At 57.4% G+C, this 23,745-nt stretch overlaps 11 protein-coding genes across 11 annotated transcripts; all 11 read right to left on the reverse strand.

Annotated features, from left to right (window-relative positions):
• Positions 1-1,756: 1,756 nt before the first annotated feature.
• Positions 1,757-2,032, reverse strand: LMXM_26_0005 (putative Lsm7p protein; the record flags this gene model as incomplete). Its single annotated transcript, XM_003876256.1, has 1 exon — positions 1,757-2,032. The coding sequence occupies one exon, from the start codon at positions 2,030-2,032 to the stop codon at positions 1,757-1,759; it is 276 nt and encodes a 91-aa protein (XP_003876305.1).
• A 442-nt stretch (positions 2,033-2,474) lies between these two features.
• On the reverse strand, positions 2,475-3,563 carry LMXM_26_0010 (brix domain containing-like protein; the record flags this gene model as incomplete). Its single annotated transcript, XM_003876257.1, has 1 exon — positions 2,475-3,563. The coding sequence occupies one exon, from the start codon at positions 3,561-3,563 to the stop codon at positions 2,475-2,477; it is 1,089 nt and encodes a 362-aa protein (XP_003876306.1).
• Positions 3,564-4,738: 1,175 nt separating this feature from the next.
• Positions 4,739-5,194, reverse strand: LMXM_26_0020 (methylmalonyl-coa epimerase-like protein; the record flags this gene model as incomplete). The annotated part of the gene is made up of 1 exon (XM_003876258.1): positions 4,739-5,194. The coding sequence occupies one exon, from the start codon at positions 5,192-5,194 to the stop codon at positions 4,739-4,741; it is 456 nt and encodes a 151-aa protein (XP_003876307.1).
• Positions 5,195-6,416: 1,222 nt separating this feature from the next.
• LMXM_26_0030 (putative glycine dehydrogenase) lies at positions 6,417-9,338 on the reverse strand (the record flags this gene model as incomplete). The annotated part of the gene is made up of 1 exon (XM_003876259.1): positions 6,417-9,338. The coding sequence occupies one exon, from the start codon at positions 9,336-9,338 to the stop codon at positions 6,417-6,419; it is 2,922 nt and encodes a 973-aa protein (XP_003876308.1).
• A 1,111-nt stretch (positions 9,339-10,449) lies between these two features.
• LMXM_26_0040 (putative protein kinase) lies at positions 10,450-11,340 on the reverse strand (the record flags this gene model as incomplete). The annotated part of the gene is made up of 1 exon (XM_003876260.1): positions 10,450-11,340. The coding sequence occupies one exon, from the start codon at positions 11,338-11,340 to the stop codon at positions 10,450-10,452; it is 891 nt and encodes a 296-aa protein (XP_003876309.1).
• Positions 11,341-12,075: 735 nt separating this feature from the next.
• Positions 12,076-12,879, reverse strand: LMXM_26_0050 (conserved hypothetical protein; the record flags this gene model as incomplete). The annotated part of the gene is made up of 1 exon (XM_003876261.1): positions 12,076-12,879. One exon carries the CDS (start codon positions 12,877-12,879, stop codon positions 12,076-12,078), a length of 804 nt encoding a protein of 267 aa, XP_003876310.1.
• Positions 12,880-16,441: 3,562 nt separating this feature from the next.
• On the reverse strand, positions 16,442-17,350 carry LMXM_26_0055 (conserved hypothetical protein; the record flags this gene model as incomplete). The annotated part of the gene is made up of 1 exon (XM_003876262.1): positions 16,442-17,350. One exon carries the CDS (start codon positions 17,348-17,350, stop codon positions 16,442-16,444), a length of 909 nt encoding a protein of 302 aa, XP_003876311.1.
• A 384-nt stretch (positions 17,351-17,734) lies between these two features.
• LMXM_26_0058 (hypothetical protein) lies at positions 17,735-18,544 on the reverse strand (the record flags this gene model as incomplete). Its single annotated transcript, XM_003876263.1, has 1 exon — positions 17,735-18,544. The coding sequence occupies one exon, from the start codon at positions 18,542-18,544 to the stop codon at positions 17,735-17,737; it is 810 nt and encodes a 269-aa protein (XP_003876312.1).
• Positions 18,545-19,206: 662 nt separating this feature from the next.
• Positions 19,207-19,440, reverse strand: LMXM_26_0060 (conserved hypothetical protein; the record flags this gene model as incomplete). The annotated part of the gene is made up of 1 exon (XM_003876264.1): positions 19,207-19,440. One exon carries the CDS (start codon positions 19,438-19,440, stop codon positions 19,207-19,209), a length of 234 nt encoding a protein of 77 aa, XP_003876313.1.
• Positions 19,441-19,929: 489 nt separating this feature from the next.
• LMXM_26_0070 (conserved hypothetical protein) lies at positions 19,930-21,000 on the reverse strand (the record flags this gene model as incomplete). The annotated part of the gene is made up of 1 exon (XM_003876265.1): positions 19,930-21,000. One exon carries the CDS (start codon positions 20,998-21,000, stop codon positions 19,930-19,932), a length of 1,071 nt encoding a protein of 356 aa, XP_003876314.1.
• A 767-nt stretch (positions 21,001-21,767) lies between these two features.
• Positions 21,768-22,475, reverse strand: LMXM_26_0075 (conserved hypothetical protein; the record flags this gene model as incomplete). The annotated part of the gene is made up of 1 exon (XM_003876266.1): positions 21,768-22,475. The coding sequence occupies one exon, from the start codon at positions 22,473-22,475 to the stop codon at positions 21,768-21,770; it is 708 nt and encodes a 235-aa protein (XP_003876315.1).
• Between the last annotated feature and the right edge of the window lie 1,270 nt (positions 22,476-23,745).

The following is a 23,745-nucleotide window of genomic DNA, read 5'->3' on the forward strand; positions in this document are numbered from 1 at the left end:
TTCGTTGACGACGTCCCCTAACCCTAACCCTAACCCTAACCCTAACCCTAACCCTAACCCTAACCCTAACCCTAACCCTAACCCTAACCCTAACCCTAACCCTAACCCTAACCCTAACCCTAACCCTAACCCTAACCCTAACCCTAACCCTAACCCTAACCCTAACCCTAACCCTAACCCTAACCCTAACCCTAACCCTAACCCTAACCCTAACCCTAACCCTAACCCTAACCCTAACCCTAACCCTAACCCGTACCCTCCCCCGTACCATAACACACGCACACAACAACCTTTAATAGACCACACACACCAAGTCACAACAACACCCGTACCCTGACCCTGACCCTGACCCTAACCCGTACACAACAACCTTTAACAGACGACACACACCAAGTCACAACAACAACAAATCCACAGTCATAACCACAACCATTACCATCACAATCCTGCACACAGGTCCGCTTACAGCGCAACAGCAGCGCCAACAACTCACAATACACACAAATACAGCAGCAGGTTAAACACACACAACACGCAGTGTAGCCAACGAAGTGGTGCAGTGAGCGCTCCTCTACATCCCACACCACGTCACAGCGGCAAGGCGCACAAGCAGACACAAAGTAACCCTCATCATCACCCTCACACTTCCGTTGCGTAGTCGTCTGTATGGAGCTGACTGCCTACAACATCTCAGTAAGCTCCGTCGCTGCTTTCGACTTCGGCGCACCCGTGACTTCTCTAGCACTGTCGAAGCGAAGGGCGCAGTGTACCGTGCATAGGGTGAGGCGGGCGGCCTCGTGCAAAAGGCAGATAATCTTGGTCGTGTCACTTCACATCGAGACAAGAGCACCGCTGCGCTAGTCTAGGTTGATTCCTACATTTAACCCGCTGAAAAAGTGATGTGGTATCCGCCAATCATGGGGGCAAGGAAGTCTATTATGTTGTTTGAGAAGGCTCACTTTGCCTCCACAAACTTGTGTGAAAGAAGAAATAAAACGCGGACAAGGGTGTGCCGACCACTGGTTCAACCTTTCACAGATGCTTGTTCTTCTTTAACGGGGAAAAAAGACCATGTAGGGTGCAACACAGCGCGAGAGGAGCGGGCGACGTCAAGGGAGCAGCCTTTTGAGGAAGAGAAGAGGGGCAACAGGAATGTGGGAGAGACACGATTACCTTTGGGCGTAGACGGTGCTTGTGCTCTCTTACAGGTGCGCGCTAATGAAGTGGAGGTGGCAGTCAGCGGTGCACCATTGACTCCAATGCCTGCACAGGATGCCTCCCGTTGTGGTGATGCCCTACTCTCCGTTCCGGCGACCGACGCTCCAAGCAACAGCTTCCTCTGTCCATCAGTGTGAGACATAGGGCAGGTTAACTCACGCGCCCTTGCAGGTACAGCACCTTTGTTTCTGAAGTGCCTCTCGGACCTCTCCCAACAGCGATGACATTGGTTCGACATTCCGGTGGATTCTTGCAGATGCCTTTTCGCAACTAGACGAGGGTCTTCGTGCCCGCACAGAACATGGGAATGGGCAGAAACCTGGGCGGCAACTCAGTTTCCGCGGCATACGCTCCGAGGCAGCCGCCCTGCAGATTGGCTTCTCACCATGAGAGAGAGAATGTGCTGACGCACGGCGACCGTTGTAGCCCTCGGGTGTCCAAGACAACTGTGGTCCCTTTGGTTAAGTACGGAAAAAACGTGCAGAGCTCATCGACAAGCAGCCCATCTCCTCCACCCACACACAAGCCCTCCCGGTCGCTAAATAAAGGGGTTTGGGATCACGGTGGTGTCACCGGAAAGGATGATGTTCACTGGGCCACCACGCACGACACAGGCGCCAATCGTGCGCATGTGTGTGTTGCGGTGCCACAACTCTGCGTCGGCTAGAACCAAGTTCACATTATTGTCAAACCCTTTCAGTACGCCGTGCACTTCGTGCCCTTTTTGCGATACCACGATTTTACGATCAAGATACTTCTCCAAGGACAGGATGCCCTCCTTTTTTCTCAGAATGTGTGCCGCCTCCGCAGACATAACTCCTGCTCGACTGCTCCTGCGTATTCTCGGAAGCTTACTGTTTGTGTGTATGACCATTGCGGCATGTATGGGTGATGGGGGCGCGTTAGAATAGCACAAAGAAAGGAAACGGCAGAGGATGTAGGGAGGAGAAGAGGTCCAAAACAACACCGCGCACACACCATACGCGACGGCAGTCAGCAGCACGGCAAGGCGGTGGGTGATCGTCGAGAAGGCCATATGGAGCGGGAGTAGCTGCCATACAGACTCCAGCAGAGATACATCGGGAGTGGAGAGAAGAGGCCAGCACTTTGTTGGACGTATTGGAACGAAATTTTCTTCTGGAGAGGACGCCATCCATTACACTTTAGGGGCCTTACGTTTTAGACGACACGGTCTCGTTAGATACCAACTCACACACTGGGGGGAGGCGGGGAACACCCCGCCATGCGCCTCCAGCTCAAATGTCCGTCTCGGGGCGAGAGTCCCCTGCATCTGTCTCCACACGAGCCCTGCGACGGCGCGGCTTGCTCGCTTCCTCGGACGCCTCTTCACCGTCGGCGCCACCGCTCGATATGCCGCGGCGGTGTGCCTTGAAGCGGCGCAGGTTAAGCTCCTGGACGTCTTGTTTGCCCACGTGCAGCTGACCGCGGAGGTTGTTGAGGCTGTCCGACTGCACATTGTCGACGGTCGACCGCAGCGTGGCGAGCGTCTGGCGCGGTATGCGGCAGGCCAACTTGAACTCCTGCGGCGTCGCAAAGGAGATGCGGCGGATTTCGAAGTCAAAGTTGGGTCCGACATCGTAGAGCTGAATGTTCTTGATGGTCCTTGGAACGCCCGTGGCGGCCGACGGCTTCTTGACGGCGTACTGTCGCATGCAGAGGACCGCATTGCCCTTTTCACTAGGTGGCTTGTTGGTGTAGCAGTCCGCGGACGGCGCCACACACGCGTCCTCGCCGTTCGTTGAACGCAACGAGAAAAACAGGACACGATCGCAACCGTCGAGATTAATCTCGACATCGTTGCCGCCGCGGAAGTAGTCCACCAGGAGATTCTTGAGTCGCATGAACGTCGGGTCCGATGCGAACTCGCTGCCGTCAAAGACAAAGAATGGCTTTCCACCCATGGAGCCAGCGTCTACGCCGACCGTCTGCGACATGTCGAGGCGGTCTGCCGCTACAATCCCCAGCTCTACCATGTCCAGTACGTGGAAGTCGAACTGACGCCCAATCGTAAGGTTGTTTGGTCGCTTTTTGTTGCTCGAGCCAAAGCAGAAGAGCGAGCAGTCATTCTTGAAGCCGAGAAACTCCAGGTGCTGGCGCCCGTCAAACGGAAAGAAGGCGTTCTTTTTGGCAAGCTTTTTGCAGTACGGCTTCGCGATGGCCATGAGATCCACCATCGCATCCCTCACTACATCGTTGGACGATGCACCCTTCAAGAAGAGCACGCGCTTCGGGTTCTCTACCACTTTGGGCTCGTACCGCTTCACGGCGCGGCGGGTCGTGGCGTTCTTGGCCGTGCGCCGCTTAAAGCCCCCAACACTTGACATGATTCGTTTTCTCTTCCTTCGCGCACCCAAAACAAGTTTGAGGGTAACGTTTGGTGTGAGTGCGTACTGTTATGTGTACATGTGGTGGTGTTCGTGGTGAGAAAAAGGGGGAAGGGTGGGAAGCGGAGGGGAAGGGAGGCAATGGGGCGTACCGTTGCCCGTGGGTCCACGAAGGAGGCAATGATCAGACGAGTGTTGTACACGTATGGTTGTCGTGAGAAGGAGAGGCAGAGTCGGAGTTGCAAAAGAGGTCGAGTAGGAGAAGACGGAGAAGGACGTTTCGCAACACATAAAGACCCAGCACCGCCTTGAAGGCAGGAAGGCAGCACAACGCTCGGGAGGACCACAACACGCCCCTTCCCTAGCCCGAAATCGCTCGGAAGCAACGAAAAAAATGAATCACCCGCTCCAGTCATTAGTTTTTGGCGACGCGCCTAGCACCTGTATCGCCCGCTGGAAACATCGCCACGGGAAAAAGAGAGAGCAAGACGTCAAACGGCTTCATCCGCAGACACACTTACACCGAGACATAGGCACAAGAAAAGGGGACCAGAAGAAAGAACAGAGAGCAACAAAACAACAGCGACAACACAAAGACACAGCTGACGCTCTCGGTGTCATCCGCAGGCGCTCGCGTGCCTGATAGCGGCGAACAAGGGACAGGGACAAGTGGCCTTCGAGTGAGTGTTATCCTCCGCAACAGATCGTCACTTACCGTACAAAAAATAAGAAAGGGACAGGCTGAGAAGCCAGACTACAAAGATCAAGCATAAAAAAGAAAAGAAAACGTTGTGGTAATGGTTTTAAAAAGTGAATGAGTCAATGTCGTCGTCGTAAAGGAACGCAAAGATTTAAGCAGCGGAGTGCAAAGGAAACAAAAAGGCTTAATAAAGCAGGTAAGGCGAAGGAGGGAAAAATACACGCCCACACAGTCAAGAACGAACACTGTCGAGCTGCTTTTCGTAACACAAGTAGAAGAGTACACCATGTTCTCGTTTTGAGGGAAGCACCATTATATCAGGGGCATGCACCCACACGCACGCACACACACAAGCACAGCACTCCTTGGCGAAAGAAACAGAAAAACGCCTGGGAAGCAGCACAACACAGCAGAACCTAAAACAAAAACGTTTTTTTTCTAGCAAGCGCCGCGCAGGTCTGGAAATGAAAGCGTCTCAGGACTTCACTTCTTCGAGTTCCGTGAGGACGCCGCCGCAGTCCTTTGGGTGGAGGAAGATCACAGGGTTGCCGTGGGCACCGATCTTCGGCGCCGTGCCAAGGCAGCGAATGTTTGCCTCCTTGCATGCCTGCATGGCCGCGGCGATATCCGGGACTTCAAGGCAGATGTGGTGCATACCCCCGTCCTTGTTGCGCTCCAAGAAGGCCGCAATGGGACTCTTGTCGCCGAATGGGTGAAGCAGCTCAATCTTCGTGTTCCCCAGATCCACAAAGACTGTGATGACGCCGTGCGCCTCCTGCTTCACCGGTTCGCTGACCTTGGCGTCAAAGAGGCGCGCGTACATCTCGCCAGCCTCTACTATGCTACGATTGGCAGGAACAGCGATGGCAACATGGTTAAAGCGCCCGAGATTCGCCGGTATGGCAAACAACGGTCTGCAGCGACGGAACATGTAAGAAGAGCGAAAGACTGACAAAGAAAAGAGAAAAGGAAAACTATAGAAAATCCGTAAACAGAAGCGAGAACGAAATACTGGGTGAGTTGATCGTCAGATAGCGAGAAAAGCTATGCTTGGAAAAGGAAATATAAACCGACCACCAACTGGTCCATCGCGTCAAGAAGGGAGGCGCAAAAAGGGGGAGGAGAGATGTGAATGGGGGTCGCGCAGCAGCACAAATGTTCAAGAGAGGAGAGCAGGCAGGGATCACGGAGGAAGAGAGGGCGCTCAAGAAACAGGCCACTGAAAAAGAGATGATCGCGTCTTTGACGGCAACGCACCCGATGCCTTGAGATCCAGCACAAGGCGTTTGAAGCATTTGGTTGTTGGTGCACTCTCTGTAAGAAGGCTTATGTGTTCACGGGCTTTCAAAAAAAAAAATAAGGAAATAAAACGCTTTCCCCGAGGCACACAAACACCTCTCGTCACGATAGCGCTCTATTCTATGCACAGATATAAACACACCGGTACCGATCACATTATGTGCCGAAACAGAACGAGAGCTAGAAAACAGGGAGAGCAAGAAATCGTCGTGTTTGGGAAGAGGAAGAATGTAGGGCTTTCAAATCTAGTCGATGGTCCGATTCGTGCAGTCATGTGTGCAGACGTGCAGATGTGGAGAGACAGCACACGAACACGCACACACACGCAGCGGAAAAGACGAAAACAAGTGCAGGCGCTGGCGAAAAGGATGGACAGACGAGGCAAAGCAACCACATTTAACGCGGCAAGAACCAGAAGCCCAAAAATGAGAGAAAGAGTACGATTGTATACAAGTGCCAAGAGATTTGAACTGGAGGTGTACATGAATGACGAGGGTGGAGGAGGCGGTGAGAGGTAGGAGGGCATGTGGGATGAATAGGGTTTGAAGAAAAGAAACAACGGAAAGAACACCAGGTGATATAAGCGGGAGAAGCTATTCTCCGAAAGGGAAAAGAAGAAATGGAGCACAGGGCTGTCACGGGCAGGCATATATCAATCCGGCCTTACACGCTCACACCGACGCGCACATGCATATATACATATATATATATATATATATCTTTAGATGTTGCCGAACCTTCCGACACTTCACAGTGACAACGAAAGAGTAGCGTCAGGGAAGTCGTGAATGGGTAACAGTGCTAGTGATGCACATCCCTGTCCTCCAAAGCTCAGAAAGCAAGCGGTTGCGTCTCTAGTTGTAGAACTCCAACGGGGCACACGAGCACATCAAGTTGCGATCGCCGTAGGTGTTGTCGACCCGGCCCACAGTCGGCCAGAACTTTTCGCGGTACTGGTGCCGGGTGGGGTAGGCCGCGAGCTGCCGCGAGTACGGACGGTTCCACACATCCGCCGTCACGCACTTGGCCGTGTGTGGCGCGTTGGTGAGGACGTTGTTGTCCTTTGGCTGATCGCCACGCTCCACCGCGGCGATCTCTCGACGGATGGAGATGAGGGCATCTGCGAGGCGATCCAGCTCCCGCTTCGACTCGCTCTCCGTCGGCTCAATCATGAGCGTGCCAGCCACGGGGAACGCCAGCGTCGGCGCGTGGAAGCCGTAGTCCATGAGTCGCTTCGCCACATCCTCCGCGTCGATGTGGGCAGTTTTCTTAAACGGGCGAATATCGAGAATGAACTCGTGGGCGCAGAACTCGCCGCGGCCGAGGAAGCAGATGGTGTAGTGTTCCTCAAGCCGCTTCTTGAGGTAGTTGGCATTCAGGACCGCGTACTCGGTGCACGTCTTGAGCCCGTGGGACCCCAGCATCATGATGAGGGCGTACGAAATTGTGGCAATCGAAGCAGAGCCGTTACCTGCCTGCGACACTTGCCCAAATGCGTGCGACCCACCCACGACCGGACCATAGGTGCTGTTTGGAAGGAACGGCGCAAGGTGCTGCCGCACAGTGATCGGTCCTAGGCCCGGACCGCCGCCGCCGTGTGGAATGGAGAAGGTCTTGTGCATGTTGATGTGGCACACATCCCCACCGATGAAGCCAGGCCCGGTGTACCCGACTAGCGCGTTCATGTTGGCGCCGTCGATGTAGCACTGACCGCCGTGCTCGTGCACCATGGACGTGATCTTGCGAATGTCCTTGTCGTACAGGCCATAGGTGCTAGGATAGGTAATCATGAGGCAGGCCAGCTCCTTGGCATGCTTCACGCACTTGGCCTCCAGGTCCGCCATGTCCACACTCCCGTGGTCGAGGCAGTTCACTGTGACCACTTTCAGCCCCGCCAGCACCGCCGACGCCGGGTTCGTGCCGTGCGCGCTTATCGGAATGAAGCAAACATCGCGGTGACCCTCGCCACGCGATTCATGGTAGGCACGTATGATCCGCAGGCCGGCGTATTCGCCCTGGGCACCGCTGTTCGGTTGTATCGAGCAGGCAGCCATACCTGTGATGTCGCACAGCTTCTGCTTCAGGTCAACCAGCAACGCGTGGTACCCGCGCGCCTGATCCTCGGGAACATAGGGGTGCAGTGCGCTGTACTCCGGCCAGCTCAGTGCCCGCATCGCCGTCGCGGAGTTCAGCTTCATGGTGCACGAGCCAAGCGGGATCATCCCGTGCGTAAGCCCATAGTCCTTGCGCTGCAGGTGCTGAATGTAACGCATCAGCTCCGTTTCGCTCTTGTGGGTGTTGAAGACGGTGCTCTGCATGAACTTGGACTTCCGCTGAAGCGCTTCAGGGATGACACAGATGGTGTCGGCGACGGCCATCAGCGCCTCGATCTTCGGCGTTGGCATGCCGGCAGCCTGCAGCAGCGCGCCGACGTGGTTCTCCGTCGTGGCTTCGTCCATGGAGACGGACATCTGGTTCGTTGAGCGATCCACAAAAATGTTGATGCCTCTCTCGACGCACCGCTGGGCATAGTCAGCCGCCGTCACGGGGCTCGCCTCCATTGAGAAGGAGAGTGTGTCGAAGTAGGTGGTGTTCATCGGGGAAAAACCCAGCGACTCCATGCCGACGGCGAACAGCTTCGCCTTCAGGTGAATCTCCCTCGCAAGCTGCTTCAGCCCCTCCGGGCCGTGATAAATCGCGTAGAAGGCGTTCATGTTCGCGAGCAGTGCCTGCGCCGTGCAGATGTTCGAGGTGGCACGCTCGCGCTTGATGTGTTGCTCGCGCGTCTGCAACGCCATGCGAATCGCCGGATCGCCGGCCTGGTCCTTGCTGATGCCAACGATACGACCCGGGGACAGGCGTTTGAGCTCGGCTGTGATGGCCATGAAAGCGGCGTGTGGCCCGCCGTAGCCCAGCGGGGTGCCAAAGCGCTGCGCGCAGCCCACTACAACGTCCGCGCCCATCTCGCCGGCCGGCTTGACGAGGCAACTCGCCATCAGGTCCACACCGGCGCAGCAGACGACGCCATTCGCCTTGGCACGGGCAAAGATGGTGGTGAAGTCGTGCAACTCGCCCATTGCGTCTGGGGTCTGCACAAAAATACCACTCAGCTCAGCGTCGTCGAGGTCGAGGGACTGCACATCGCCGACGATCACCTGTGCTCCTAGGGGGTGCGCACGGGTGCGGATCATCTCAATCGATGACAGAAAAACGTCTTTCGACACGAAAAACTTCCGGCGCTTGTAGCGGTGATGGTTCAGCGCCAGGTACATACACTCCCCCGCAGCCGTCGCCTGGTCGAGCAGCGACGCGTTGGAGATGTCCATCTTGGTCAGGTCTGCCACCATTGTCTGAAAGTTGAGGAGCGACTCGAGGCGGCCCTGACCGATTTCTGCCTGGAAGGGGGTGTACGGGGTGTACCACATGGGGTTCTCCAGCACGTTCCGCATGATCGTGCTTGGGACGATGCACTCGTAGTAGCCGTGGCCTATCATGCTCTTCAGAACTTTGTTTTGCGCGCCGAGGTTCTTTAGGTAGGACAAGGCCTCTGTCTCACTCAAACACTTGAAGTTGTTCAGCGGCGGGCGAAGGATATCGCTCGGCAGCACTGTGGTCATGAGCTCCGCGAGACTCCCCTTGCCGACCGTCTTGAGCATCTCGGCGGTCTCCTTACGTGTGGGGCCGATGTGTCGGTTCAAGTACGCGTCGGTAGACGTGTGGCGCACCAGGCTCGCTGGCGCCCGCACACCGTGAACGCAAAGGAGACGGCGGAGCATGACAGCGGATGCGGGAAAGAGAAGGGAGGGGTGTCTACCCCAAAATCAGCACTGACACGAAACGAAAGAGAAAAGACGGAAACTATTCACGATGTTGTGTTTGTCGCGTGGCCCCGTGGGTGCCACCTATGTGGGGATGAGTGTCAGCACAGTGCGTCGCACCACGGCCGACAGCACGCCGCATGGAGAGTGGAGAATGGGAAAAGGGAAACGAGAAGAGAGTAGAGGAAGTGGTCAAAGCAAGATGTCAACGTGACCGGTCTCTTCCGCGTGTCCACGGTGCCACCGAAAAGAACTTCAGCCAGTATGCCCGTACAAAACCATAGCTTGCCAACTTCGGCCGCACGACCGCTAAATCTTCGCCCTCTAGCACACGCTGTCAGCCGCGGAATCTGGGCCATGCATCGCACGGCTTCCTGTTGTCCTTTCTCGTGCTTTCTTCCAGTACGCGCTACGCGGCTGGTGCGAGGCGGGTACTCGGGTGGACTGCGTGCTTTGATACAAGCGGGGCCGCCTTCACCGTCCTGCCCGACGGTGCAGGCGGTGGCGCCAGTCCTCCGTGTTACAGAGGCCAGTCCAGGGGGCTGCCAAATAAGGTCAAGAAGGAAGTTCCCCTCCCCCAACCAGCCACCCACCCAGCGTCCGGTGAAAGACCTCACAGCCCCTGCACCGTTCCCGGGTTCCACCATGCGCCCTCATTACGTCACAATCCTCAGTAACGAACAAATGAGGGAGCTCACAAGAGCGTCCTTCTGAATAACATACCTGCAGGGCAGGGCCTCCCTGAGAGGTGATCTGCGTACACTTTGGACGGCAGGTGGTCTGCAGAAATATAAGAGGTCAAACATGCTGCTTTCACCCGTGTTCAGGCGCAGCAGATACGCGACATGCCTGCGCACCACAATGGCAGGTACAAGACACACCAATGAGGCTCTGAGACGGCGAAGGGGGGATGCTACTGCGTCAGCAAACACCAGAGACGCGCACGCGTCTTTTTCCCCTTTTTGCTTGCAGGGCAAGGGGAGAAGCGAGGGCCTGTAGAGTAGTTGCGCGTGAGTTCCCACGACTTGCTTCAGTGGCAGGTCGGCTCACTGTGGTGTCTGGTAGCGTTTCATGCACGCAGCAAGGTATTTGAAAGAGCGAAAAATGGATGGCTGAGCGCCTCTGCGGCGCTGCACCTAGCTAACGGGTCGAGTGCTAGCATTTTCGTCAACAAGTCAAGCGCCTCAGGGGGCACAAACGGCAGCAGCGCCCGCAGACCGGTTCCCTTCTTCTCTTCGAAATAAACCTTCTCCCAGTCAGGCAACTGGCGGTAGAAGCTACATGTTGCACCCGTGGGGGTGCCGAAGACGTCAAAAATCTTCGCAATCTGGCTGATATCTCCGTCACCTGTAAAGAAAGGGCGGCCGTGACCACGCAGGAGTTCGGCAAAAACGCACCCAGCCGCCCAGACGTCCACCTCGCCCCCGTAGCGTCGCTGGCCAAAGAGCAGCTCCGGCGCGCGGTACCAACGCGAAACAACCTCGTGCGACATGTCCGAGCCTAGTGGGCGGCTGAGGCCAAAGTCGCCGAGCTTCAGACATCCATCCACAGCAACAAAGCAGTTTGACGGTTTCACATCGCGGTGTAGAATACCGCTAGAGTGCAATGCGTGCAGCGCGGTGAGAAGCATGCGCAGATACGACTGCGTCAAGAGCAGCGGAAGCGGGTGAGCGGGACTGCACTTGCGCAAGACACACGCCAAGTCCTCCATACAGCGCTCCATCACAACAGCCATGTGGGACCCGTACGCTGCAATCTCGATGGTCTTCACCAGAAACGGTGAGTCGACACGGGACGCAATGAGAAGCTCCCGCGCCACCGGATGCGGAATGCCTTCTGTGAGCCGAGACACATGTAGAAGTTTCACAGCGACCGTCTGCCCGGTGGCCTTGACAGTCGCCATGCGAACACTCCCAAACTGGCCCTCCCCGATAACAGGCCCCAGCGCGTACTTGTCCATGCTGTCCGACACAGACAGGAGAGGAATGGCGCGGCGCGAACGAGGACGAGGGGAGAAGACGGTAGAGGGAATCACGGGAGCGTTAATGACATCCCTTGGTGTGTGCGCCTCCTGTAACACAAGGCGCGAAGATGCACCACGCCACTAGCGGCCCCGAGCAGGCTGCACTGCGAGAGTCCGGCAGCGCTTCGTGTTGAAGAGCAGCAAACGGTGAAGCGGTGTATAACAGGGGTGGGGAGGGGAAGGGGCAGCAGCGCAACTGTGCGAGAGCATGGCGGCAGGTCAAGTAAGAGAGAGTTAAAGTTGTGACACATGCACATTCCTCCTCCAGGATGGGGTAAGAGAGGGCAAAGCGGACGAGGTCACGACGACCAGTCCGGTGAATCATGCACGCACGCTATGTTCCACCACTATTGAAGAGGGTCAGAGCGAGAATGAAAAAGGATGTGGAGCTCTCTCCCCTCTCACCGCGCACGCCAGGGAGCGAAACAGTAGACACACAAAAAAGACGTGACCGGTCGTGAGACGTGAGAGCTCACTCGAAGCGTCTGCCGTTCTCTGCACTTGTCTCTTTTTCTTTTGGGCACGTGTGTTGGCCTTGTCGTCCTTAAAGTAGCGTGCGAGGGACGGCGCCGGCTAGGTGGAGAGGGACGGCTACCTTTCTTTGTCGACCTGCCCCCACCCCAGTCTTTGTTCGATGATGCCAGTACTTCCTCTGTGTCCATAGTCATCCCATCAGGAGGCTACCTCGTCGTGAGCCATTGCCATTGCCAGCTCAAACTTTGTCCTCTTCTTTGGCACTTTGGGAGACTCCCCCATTGCGGGATCATTCAGTGTGGGGGTCACGGCCGTGCGATTTGTGACCGGGTTTGGTGGCGGTTGCAGTTCGCTCTCGGCGACTGCCGTTGATGCTGCAGGTGGTGCGGCCGTGTGAGTCGCCTCCCGTGAACCAGGGAGAGGTCCTGCGGGCAAGAAATCTAGCACCGAGGCGGATGAGGGGGCTGTTGGCGCACTGGCCTGGAGAAGGTCTTCTACCTCGATCATCGTGGTCTCCATCTTTTGCATTGGTTCATCGGCCTGACTCACCGAATCGAGTGCATTCGATCCGCGCAGCCTCTCGCGCTGCCGCAACAGCTCGGCCCGCACGGACGCAATCATTTCCGTGCGTGGCGGCTTGCGAGTATCTGTTGCCTGCCTTGCCAAGGCGGCGCGTTGGCGCTGAAACCGGCCCGCCTCGACGGCAGCGGCACTGTTGGTCTCAACCACCTTCAAGGCGGCAAAATCTCGATTTCGTTTCCTGTGTGCCGTACTTGCCGTGTACCGCTTGCCGGCCATCTTGTCTGCTCGGCCGCCAAGGATCACCTCTCCGTCCTCGGCCTCTCCCTCCGCCTCGCTGTCGCTGGAGGAGTGAAAGACCTCCGTCACATCTTCGTCTCTAGCGGAGCTCGTGGCCTCGTTTGTCTGCCGCACAGAAGAGCCAAGTTTGGCCTTTGCCGCCACGTTCTTCTTGAAAGACTTCAGAAACTGTGAGACATCCATTGTGGCAAAACTACGGAGATCTCCATCACCGTATAGAAATAAACCCGCACGCAACGAACAGAGCAAGAATAAGGAAAGGAAGAAGGGGATACACATGCAATAGTGGAAGCGCCACAACGGGGAGAGAGTGGCGGCACAGCGCGCATGCCAGACATTTGAACCATTGTCCTCACATCCTTTGGATAGATGATCCATGTTGATCATGGAGAAAGACCAAGGCCCGCCATATTTCTGCAACCACGTCCCCGTCGCCGTGGTGAGAAACGGAGATGCGCGTTCCGAAGAGGACATACGTGAATGTTGTCTTGCAAATATTGGTACCTGTCGCCGCGGGTGAAACCCGATGAGCCGGAACCTGTTATGGGAAGGGAAATTGTAGAAAGCGGCAGCTCGGATTCCCGTACAGGCACACACACAGAACAGTCACGGGGCCCCCAGCTTCAGAGAGAACAGACACAACCGCACAAAGCGGAGACAAGAAAAAATGCAGACCCACGAAGAGAATATGCTCGCACGACACAACTCAGACAACGAGAAAAGGCACACATGGGCACGGCAACCAGAAGAAAATGCGAAATGCGTCCAGTACAACGGAGCAGAGAGAACACATGGAGAGCGGGAACAATATTGAAGTACCTGAGACGAGAGCAAAAAAATCCGCTCACACCGCAGTGATGGCCACCCGAGAAGAGGGAGGGGGGTTGGGGTATGAGGGAAAGAGAGAGGTCGGTAAAGAGGCAGAGGAATAAGCACTAACATAACCTTCTAAGCAGAGCACAGCAAAGAAACAGCCACAGAACGAAGAAGGGGTATGTTTATCCGGCGTGGGGGGGGGGGGGGGGCAGAAAGACACAAACCCGGAAAGCGTACGCACAGAGGAAGCGAAAGTGAGGCACAATGGGGTAGACGTGCGCTAAGCAAACAACACAAAACAGGAAAGACATGGAAAATAATACAATGGGAAGCAGGTCTACCCGTGTGGTACCGATCGTAAGACAGGAGGGTGAGAAAGGGAGGGAGGGAGGTAGACATGCGAGCCATATACTCCACTTTAAGGCACACCAAGAGAAAGATGATACAAGAGTGTTCTGAAGGAACAATAAAAACAGAAAGCAGAGGCAGACAAAAAAGCGCGCCACGGCGGAAGAGACGATCATATGACATTTTTAATTATTGTAGCGCCGCTCCAACAGTCGCGAGGCACATCAAGGACCTGTGCAAGATTATTCCGTTGTAGCGAAGATCCAGAGCCCTGTTTTAAGAGCATGGAGCCGACTGCTCCCCAGTTGTACCTCAAGCCAAGCACCAAGGAAAAAAAAGAACACAAAACGAAACAGCAAAAAGAGGAGCGCGAATTTTGCAACACATGCATCGTGCGTGCGCATCCGCGGTCTCCGACGACCCTCAATGGAGACAAAAAGGCAATGAGAAAATGAAAGCTGAGCTTTTCGATCTGCACCTCTCTAAATTTATGACCGAGCGGACTTCTTGCACACTCACACACGCATATGCACTCAGAAACCAGAGAAGGCAGTCCATCAATGCGTTCTGGAGCCACATCTCACCCCTGTGATGTTCTCGCTAGCCCTGGCACAGAAGATGTTTACATAAACACGCAGTCCAAAATAGAAAGGAAGTGGAGAGGAGTCAGAAAACCACAACCTAAAAGGAAATACGTGAAACGCGACGGGAGTAGCGGGTAGGGAGCCGGAGCCCTAAGGTGCGCACATATACGCAGGCACACATGCGCGCGCAGCAGGAAACAAAAAGTTAGGATGCCGGCTGGCGTAAGGAAACACAGAAAGTGGCGAGACCAACGTAGAAGATGCTCCAGTAGCGAAACCAAAACAAACACAAGAAAAGCGGTAGAAAGGAAGAGTAGAGCGGGCCTAAAGAAGTGAAAGTGACACGGTCCTCACCGCACTGTGTAGACAATCTGAAACGCGACTGCCCCTTTTTCCACCCCCGTGGGCCAGCACCGGGAGGCCAGAGGCGGCTTCATGGCCGCTGCGAAAATTCAGCTCGAGTACGCCGCGCCAGCGCCCTTTATCGCTTCAGCCCGCCTAATGTAACGCAGACAGATTCTTGTGACGTAAGAAGTGTTTCGACAACATGTCGCAGGAGGCGTTGTTGGCATGCGTTCCGAAATGGCTTCCAAGAGAGGAGGTGGGAAGACAATACACCTGCAAGGATTCGCCATCTGCGCGGCGAGCACACTTGCCGGAACGCGCTTCATCAAGTAACAAGGTAGAAACTTTCGGAGTCCCCTTTGAAAGAATCGATCATCTTTTTGACCGGTAAGTTGGCCATCTCAAACCACACCTCCGCAACGCGTCCCACCAAGTGACACATCGTCTCCCCATGGAAGATGGCCAACACGCTAACTGTGTAGCCCCTCGGGGATGAGAACAGCGGCACCCCTCACCGCGACGAGTAACTGCTCTGCAGAATGCCGTCCTTCACCATCGGCAAGAGTGAGGCAGTGGTGTGCGACTACTCATTTCATCACGACAGCGCGCCACCCACTGCTTTCGAGACAACATCCTCGTCCTCCTAGCCCTCAGTGGGGTCTGTGTCGTTGGGAACGCCACTGTTGTCGCTGTCGGAGATGGCAGTCGGTTCGAGTGGGGAGGTTGGCATGTTCTTGTCGTCCGTCGATAACTCAGGCGGGCCAGCATCTTCATCCTTCTCACCTCGTTCCTCAACAGGTGGGGCGCCCGGTTCGGCGGCCGTCAAAACTGGTTGACTGTGTGATGGTTGAAGCAGGACACGATCTCGCTGCTGACATCGACCAGATTCCCGAGTAGCTAGCAAGACATGGCACTCTCGACATACTCGCTGCGGCATCAGCGACGGATACGTGGGGATGGTGCAGGCTTGCCTCGTACAGGATGAACAGAAGATGCCGCCGCAGCAGCGACAGTGATGGCGGCGGCGGAAGAGATTAAAGGAAACACCGCACGACTCGCATTGGGAGGTAGAGCTGTCCGCCTTCCATGCCCCGAGGGACACGTCAAGCGACATCTGCACGTGAAGCGTCAAACGCTATGTAAGCTGAAGTTTGCATATGTGCATGCGCGCACGTGGGTATGGAGGATGTTGCCGAGTACAGGCAGAGGGAGAGCGAGGGCATCAAGGGGGCGAAAGGGGGGAAGATGCGAGTATGTGCAGTCACGGGAGCGCAAGAGAGAGGCGCACTTACGGCACAAGGGACCCGCCCCTCGCCCCTTCCATATAGAAGCGGGCCTTGACAGTCCCTACCTGCAGAAACTCATTCGCGGCGGCTGTGCACCGTCACGGAGCACAGCCATTGAATGCAGCTCACAGTGTGGAAACGGGTCGGAAAGAGAGCGCCGACTGAACGCACCCGGACACACATCGCACTCATGGGTGGATGAAATGTTAAAACGATGGCAGTGCGAACTTCCGCACACACACACACGTGTAACTACGAACCAGCACACAACAGCAAGAATGGGTTGAAGCGCAATCACAGAATTGTAGTTTACATCAAGCGCCGGCAAGGGCGCGAGAGAGCCTCTTTGCCTGAGCGCATACTTCTCTACCCAGTGGCAGGGGCAGCACCAGCAGGACTCCGGGCGTGCGCGGCTGCTTTGGCCGGGCGCGCACTCGTCGTACAGGACATGAAGTGCGTTCCATTCGCCACCGGCGCAGTTGGCTGTACAGCCATCAAGGTAGGCACGTCATCTCCTTCCTGAGCCGACGGGCTGTCGCCATCTCCTCGTCGAACCTCCTTTTCCGCCTGCGCTCCGACATCCAATACAAACGACGGCATAGGGACTGGGGTGAAGTGCTGGAATCGAAAGGCAAACGGCTCATGCCACGGGCGGGATCTCGGCGCTTGGACGAAATCGTACGCCAGATCGCCGTGGCCTGAGCCGGCGAACCGCCGTGACGCACCCACGTCGGGCAGTGCAATTCCTCGCAGCAGCGTGCTTATGTTAGGTAACGGAGAGGGGGAGGGAAGCGCCGACTGCTCTGCAAGCTGTGTGGAAACTCGATCGGTGTCGAGTCCTTCGCCGACACCGCTGGCAGAGCGCAGCAGACTCGCGAAGCGCTGCCTCGTCGCTAAGACAGCCATCAGTTTCCTGATTGGTCCAAGAACAACGCGACGAGCCTCCACATCACTCAGTGGCGGCGATTCCTGAAACGCATCGTCCGTCGTAGCGGCCATCAAGGTGTCATAGTACCGAATTGAAACTACACTGCGCCGATGCCGGTCTCCGTGCAACGTCTCCTCGCGCTGTCGCGTTGCCGCGGCTTCTCGTGCAGCGTAAACCGCTTGCACCTCTGCGTCCGATGGAGTGATGGCGCCGACGCGACGCCGCGCTAACGAGCTAGTGCATGTGAGCTCCTGATTGTACTGAATGCGCTCCAATAGTTCTCGGGATGACGGCGCCGCATTCTGTCCGCGCACACCGCCCCCCTCATCCTCGCCGTTCTCTCTCATCTGCGTTCACTGCTCAGGTGAGTATGCTCAAGATCTTTCCAACAAGGCCCCAGGCAGAAGTCGAAGGTGAAGAGAGTTCAACGACGCGACGCACCATCAAGGCTGTATGGCTGCAACAGCAGTGACATTGAAGGGACACAAAAAAATAGAAGAAAGCATGGAAGTGGACAAATTGGCACACATGCTGTCATCGAAAACTGAAGCCCACCAAATGCCAAAGGAGTTAGCGCATGTGATGGCTGGAAAGCTCCGACATGGTGGTGGAATTATCCGGCGGATTCAGTAGCGCTGTATCGCTGCGGCTTCCATGCACAGTTTATGGAGGACGTCACAGTCGTTGAGTGCAGAGCTGAAACAGGAGAAATAGAGACGCGAAACAGGCAATTATACCCACATCAACAGGCTGTCAGGAAGCGACGCAGACAGCAGCACGGCGATCAGCTGCCGGGCTGCCGGAGCAATGACTTCATCGCCGCACAACACCACGGTTTTAACACAGGCCTGAAGCTCCCGCTTTCGGCACGCGGCAATGTGCTGCTCCACCGCGAAAAACAGATCTTCTGCAGACGTAAACAACGTTGGCTGCGGTGTGCCTGAGCAGGTTGCCTGATAATGACCTTTACAGTGCGCATGTTGGTCATTCCGCTGCATGAATTCTATCAGACGGACTCCAACCTCCCTGAAGCAGCCCCCCACCAGCGGAGCACCGACTGTGACAGAGGTGCCCAGGTCGCCCCATACAGACTCCAGCTCGAAAGCAATGACACCGTCCAGCACGGGGGTGGCAAAGAGGACCCCATTATCGCATTGCACGACAAGGGCACTCTTCACACCGGCGCTTTGAACAGCAAAAAGTGCCTGCGGCACCTGGGAGACAGCAGCGGTAGAAGGAACCACCATGCAGAGCCAGCGCAGCACGTACGTGTAAAAAAGCGGTTGCACCCACCTTCGCGACAGAACGACCACCTGCGCCACGGTGGCGAGTCGCCCAATCGATACTGCCATGTGGAGAAGGCTATCCAACGCAACAGAGTGTCGTCCGCCGGGTACAAGCAGCTCGGCAGCCGTCAATGTCAATGCCGCATCTCGGGAAACCGCTATGTGCCACCTCTGCACTTCGCCAGCGGAAGAAACGCAAACAGACATCATCCACGGACCCACATCGATGACACAGACCCGTTCTGCAAAATCCATCTCTGCGATCGAGTTCGCCACGCCAGAACGACGACGAACAGGAGAATCAGCACTGTCCTGCAGAGAACATGCTCGCAACACATGCCCTAATGTACCGTATCTATAAACCTTGATGTGTGTAACAACGTTGTCGAAAAGCTTCACTGCGAAAAGCACCACACTCCACTAGCGCACTCAGTGTACACAAGAATCCAGAAAAGTACATGATAGGAAGAAGCGACAAGTGAATAAAGTTCCATAGAGACATGACCCAAACCCCCTCCTTCGATCTCACGACGACAACGCACATCCTCCAACGCCGCAGCCTGACAAAGTTCAACGGCTTCGTAGATCGCGGTTAGTGGGCCACTTTAAGCAATACTCGCGCGCGCGCCGTTTCCCCTGCCACTTCTTCCCCCTTCTCCGCTTCTCAGTGGTGAGAAGGGGGGAGGATCACCTGCCATGCGGGCGCACAACAAAAAAAAGATCGCCGCCTCACACGCGGCGTACCGCCCGTGCACAGACACACGGCGACAGAGACGTGTGCGCCGTGCCTCCTGCTTACTCGGATCGTCACAATCAGCAGCACACAAAACACGCAAAAAGAGGGGAAACGGCCTCAGACCTGATGGCAGCCAACAGAGACAGAAAGACAGGGCAGCGCACCAGCAGCAGCACCAGCGTCACGCCCTCCTCTGCTTCTTTTCGGTGCAAGGCTGGAACATCGGCAGCGCACTCGATATAGCGACCTTGTTCACCTTGGGCACCACCTTGGGTGGGATCAGGTTCTTGAGGATGCTTCGCTCCTTGCGCTTCCTGCCGTGGATGCTGTCCTTCAGCGTCCGCTCCATGTCCGTCACGGGCTGCCGCTTGGACTTCTTGCGCTTCACGCGCTGCTTGCCGTGGCGCCCGGGCATTGCGGTGCGCTAAGGAGGGAAAGGGTTCTTGGGAAAGTGTATGACGTGGGAGGTCACGGGCACTGTGCAGCAGGGCCGGCTTTGAACTGTGCCCGTGATGTCGACTTCTTTTTTCGGCATAGGTAATGAGGCCAGAGGTAGTGGGGGAGGGGGCAGAAAGTAAGTCGGTGGGAGGCAGGACACGAAGCAGGGCAGTCTGAAAGGTCAACCGGCTGTTTTTTGGGGAGGTATAGAAGACATGAGCGAAGGGGTGGCAATGGCGCCTGCACCGATACTCGGCACGCAGGATCGTGCATTGCGAAAATGAAGAGAGGGGAGAGTGCTGCTACACCGCTGCACTACTGAGCTGCACAGCCTCACCGTCGTTGGATGCATTTGGCTCGCGTGAAAGCGCCGCAGATGGATGCCAAAGCGAGAGGGGATGGAGTGAATAAAAAAAACGAACAGCACAGCCTAGCGGTCCTAACACTGTGAGAAGGGAACGCAGCCTCACCCCTGCAGCGGGGAGGGGGGCTGTTTGGCCGCGGGTACTCGCCGCAGCAGCAGCTCCAGCGACGTGTCCGTCGAAACGGCCGTGTCCACCTGCACGGGGTGCAGCTCAGAGAAAAGCACGCTGTGCGACGCTCGCAGCCCCTCCAGCACGTGCAGGTAGTTGGCGCTGTTCAGCGTGCGGAAGCTCCGCTCGCAGCCCAGCTTCAGCAGCACCTTGCGCGAGAGGTTGAAGAACGGCTCCGCCTTGCGGTCCTTCCGCGGCGGCCAGCTCAGCTCCACCCCCCGCGCCGCCAGGCAGTCACGGAACTCCTGCAGCGCCCGCCGCTTCACGCGGTCGCGGTGCACATCCGCTCGGGCGTAGTCGTCCGCGTAACAGTTCGCAACAATGCGCTGCTCCCCCGCCGGCGTGCGGCTGCTCAGCCCCAGTGCTGCGTGCTCCTCCGGCTCATACTGCACAACTCTCCAGCAGCGGTAGCACTCCGCGAAGAAGATGACGTACTCGGACCAGTTGCGGAACCGCTGCATCGCCGCATCGTAGAAGGGCAGGTCGCGCACGAGGTTCTGCACGTGCGCCGCGGCGATGGAACCGCAGAACTCGTCGTTCTCGATGACTGTCCGCACGTGCTCCTTCAGTAACATCTCGCACGGCAGCGGTGCACCCACCTCCACGGGCGCACACCAGTCCACGTCCACCAGCAGCGTCACCGACGACGGTACCTCGCGCACGAAGCGCGCCGATGACACGGGGGCGTTGTGCGTCAGCGGGCCAAGGTAGTGCACGGTGTCCCATGGGAGGCGCAGCGCCAGGAACAGGCCTCGACAGCGCGCGCTACGCTGCGGCACATCCACGCAGAAGCGCAGCTCCGTGAAGCCGTTGTAGCGCCGCGCGTTGGCGCGCACCGCCTCCACCGGCAACGCAACCGTGTACGCGCACGGCAAGCACCGCGACGCGAGGTGCAGCCGCACCACCACACCGTTCACGGCGAGGTCAACTACCGCCAGCGCGTCCGGGTGCGACAGCCGCGGCGGCATCGCATGCAACTGCTGCAGTGAGCCTTTCTTCCCCATCCTGCAACTGACACACGAGGGGAGAGAGGGAGGACGGAGCTCGTCCTACGAGCTCCGCGCCAGTCGATAGGAGGCCACACACGCAGGCACACACACACACATACACACAGGGGGGTATAAAACAAGCAATGTAGCAGGGCGCAGGTGAAGAAAGGCAAGAAGAGGCGTACTGATGGAAACGGAGACGGCTGTGGTGGATGCGGGGGAACGCCTTGAGCCTCGAGGAAGTGTGGGGACCGACGGCAAACGCTGGGGCGAAGGACGGTACGCATCCTTCGACAAGCGCCCAGGTGCGTCATGGTGTAACGTGCGCGTGGGGAGGGACGTGACGGTGATGCAGAGCAAAGTGGCGCTTGAGGGGGGAGATGAGGTGAAGGGCTAAGGAGGGGGAACAGCGGCCGTGCTGGCGCCTTCGCGCTCGTATGTGCGCGCGCGCCTGCGCACCATCGGAGAGGGCCAGTGCTTTGTGCCCACGGTGCGCGAAACACGGACAGCATCCAGCTGCGTCGCCGGCGTTGTTTCTGTGAAGTGTGCAGTACAGGCGCATACGACCAGGCAGTCCTCTGCTGTCGCCCCATGTCCCACCCCCACACACCCCTCATACACACACGTAAGACCATCACTGCGGTGGGGGGGGGAGGGAAGGAGCTGAGCACGGGAGGGAAACAGGGGAGCAGCCAAGAGAAAGGAGACAACGCAAGCACCACGCACCACGTCCGAATCGCTCCAGAACGGCGGCCGCACATGCGCACGCAGCTACCGAGCCGCTACTTTCCCACTGCGGCGCGCGGTGGCAGGTTCTGGAAAAACTTTCTCGCCAGGCTAAAGTCCTTTCGAGTGCGGAAGAACAGAGAGCTGTAGATGAGCGTGAAGAAGACGCCGCCGACAAACCCCCAGTTGCGCAGCTCGATGTCGCCGGCCCGCCGCCGCTCGACCAGCCTCGGCGAAACGTACTCGTCGTAGGTGCACTTCAGCAGGTACGGCACGCCGGCCCACATGATGGGCACGCGCTTCAGGTACGGGATGTAGGACCCGCGCATCATCAGCGACAGCGTCGCGTAGCCGGCGTAGGCGCCGTTACTCGTGGCGTTGCAGTCGAACGGCGAGTTTGTCTTCGTACGGCTCACCTGCGCAGCAAACACGTAGGCGAAGCTGGAGAACAGCCCGGCACCAACGTACACGGCCGTCGCGTGCCGCCACCCCAGCACCTCGGTCAGCGGCTTCGCCACCGCCCACGCCATGACGCAGTTGACGACGCAGTCCGTGCCGTTGGTCACGTACAGGCACGACAGCGGGTTCGGGTAGAAGGCGTTGCTCCGCGTCAGGAACACGTCACGCATCACCATCGGCTTCGAGCTGCGCAGCATCACCGGGTTCGCCGCGTAGCTGTTGGAGTGGTACAGTATGAAGAGCGTCTGGTCCGTGGTGAGCGCCATCGCCATGATGGAGCCGGCGATCTCCGCGTACGATGGCATGTCTAGAGCGCGCACTGCTTAACGTGTCTATGTGTCTGTGTGTCTCTGTGTGTGTGTGTGTGTGTGTGTGTGTGTGTGTGTGTGCGTGTCTGTCGCTTGCTTACTTGTCCCTGACCTGTCGCCAAAGCAGACGAAAGACGGTGTGCGGCAGCATGAAAAGAGAAGAGGAGGGGAGGCAGGGTGCCCGGATGAGTGCAGGCAGCGCGCCTCCATCGAGGAGGGGTGTGGCGCAGGCGGGACGGCATCGCAGCGGCGTCGCTGTCACGCCGCACAGTCGCCTGTACGCGGGCCGAAAGAAGAACAAGGAAGATCGGAGAGGCGGGTAAGAGGGGCAAAAAGGCGGATGGCGCGCACAGGTACTCGCAAGAAAGTGCACACCGGCACTCACGCTCCCGGGTCGGATGGCATTCACACTTTGATGGAGACACGGTGGCGTATCGCAGGGGGAACGGGAGAGGAGAGGCGAGCAGCGCACCGAAGATGCAGCCACGCGCCTCGATCACCAGCCCGTGCGTCGGCCCCTGTGCGCACATCGAGCGATACCAGCCCGAAAGGAAGTGCAGCACGCTGTTAAAACACCGCAGCACTCTCTGTGGTGCTGCTCACGTCGTACAGGCGCGGGCTCCCCATCAGCGCCGCGTCTACCAGCACCTTCGACAGCGCGTGCAGAGGGTTCAGCACACATTGGTGCGGACCCACCTCTATGAGGCTACCTTACGAGGCATGGCGCTGCACCGATCCCGCGGAGACGCGCAAAAAAAAAAAACGAAAACGCAGCAGTCGGAAGACGGAGAGGTGATGGTGCAGCGAAAGGGGGAGGGGGGAAGCCAACGCTGCCCCGTGCAGCGAGCAGGGAGAGCCAGAAGGAGCACAGAAGAGGGATGGCCGAGAGGTGAGAGAGTGGAGGAGTCGTAGGGGAAGAGGGCGATGGAGACGTGCACACGGGGGAGGGTGAGGGAGCAGCGCACGCACAACAAAAAGGCACGGGAAGGGGTACACACGGGCACTGCGGCACATTCGACCCCATTGCACACGCAGAGTCGGCCCCCCGCCAACGAAGAGATCGCACGGCCTCCGTGTCACAGTATTGCCGCCCTTGCATCGTTCTTTTTTTCTTCAGCCGCACTTCATGATGGGCGTCTGTCTGCGCCGCAGCTGTCAACTGACTACGGGGTAGAAGCGTGTTGTGGTCCACCGCCACCTTCACAAGCGGCGCACTCACGCCGTCCAAGGGGAGCGAAATCAACGACACACATACACGCAAGCGACG

Source organism: Leishmania mexicana, chromosome 26 (genome assembly GCF_000234665.1).
Source record: "Leishmania mexicana MHOM/GT/2001/U1103 complete genome, chromosome 26".
In the NCBI taxonomy this organism is placed as follows: domain Eukaryota; phylum Euglenozoa; class Kinetoplastea; order Trypanosomatida; family Trypanosomatidae; genus Leishmania; species Leishmania mexicana.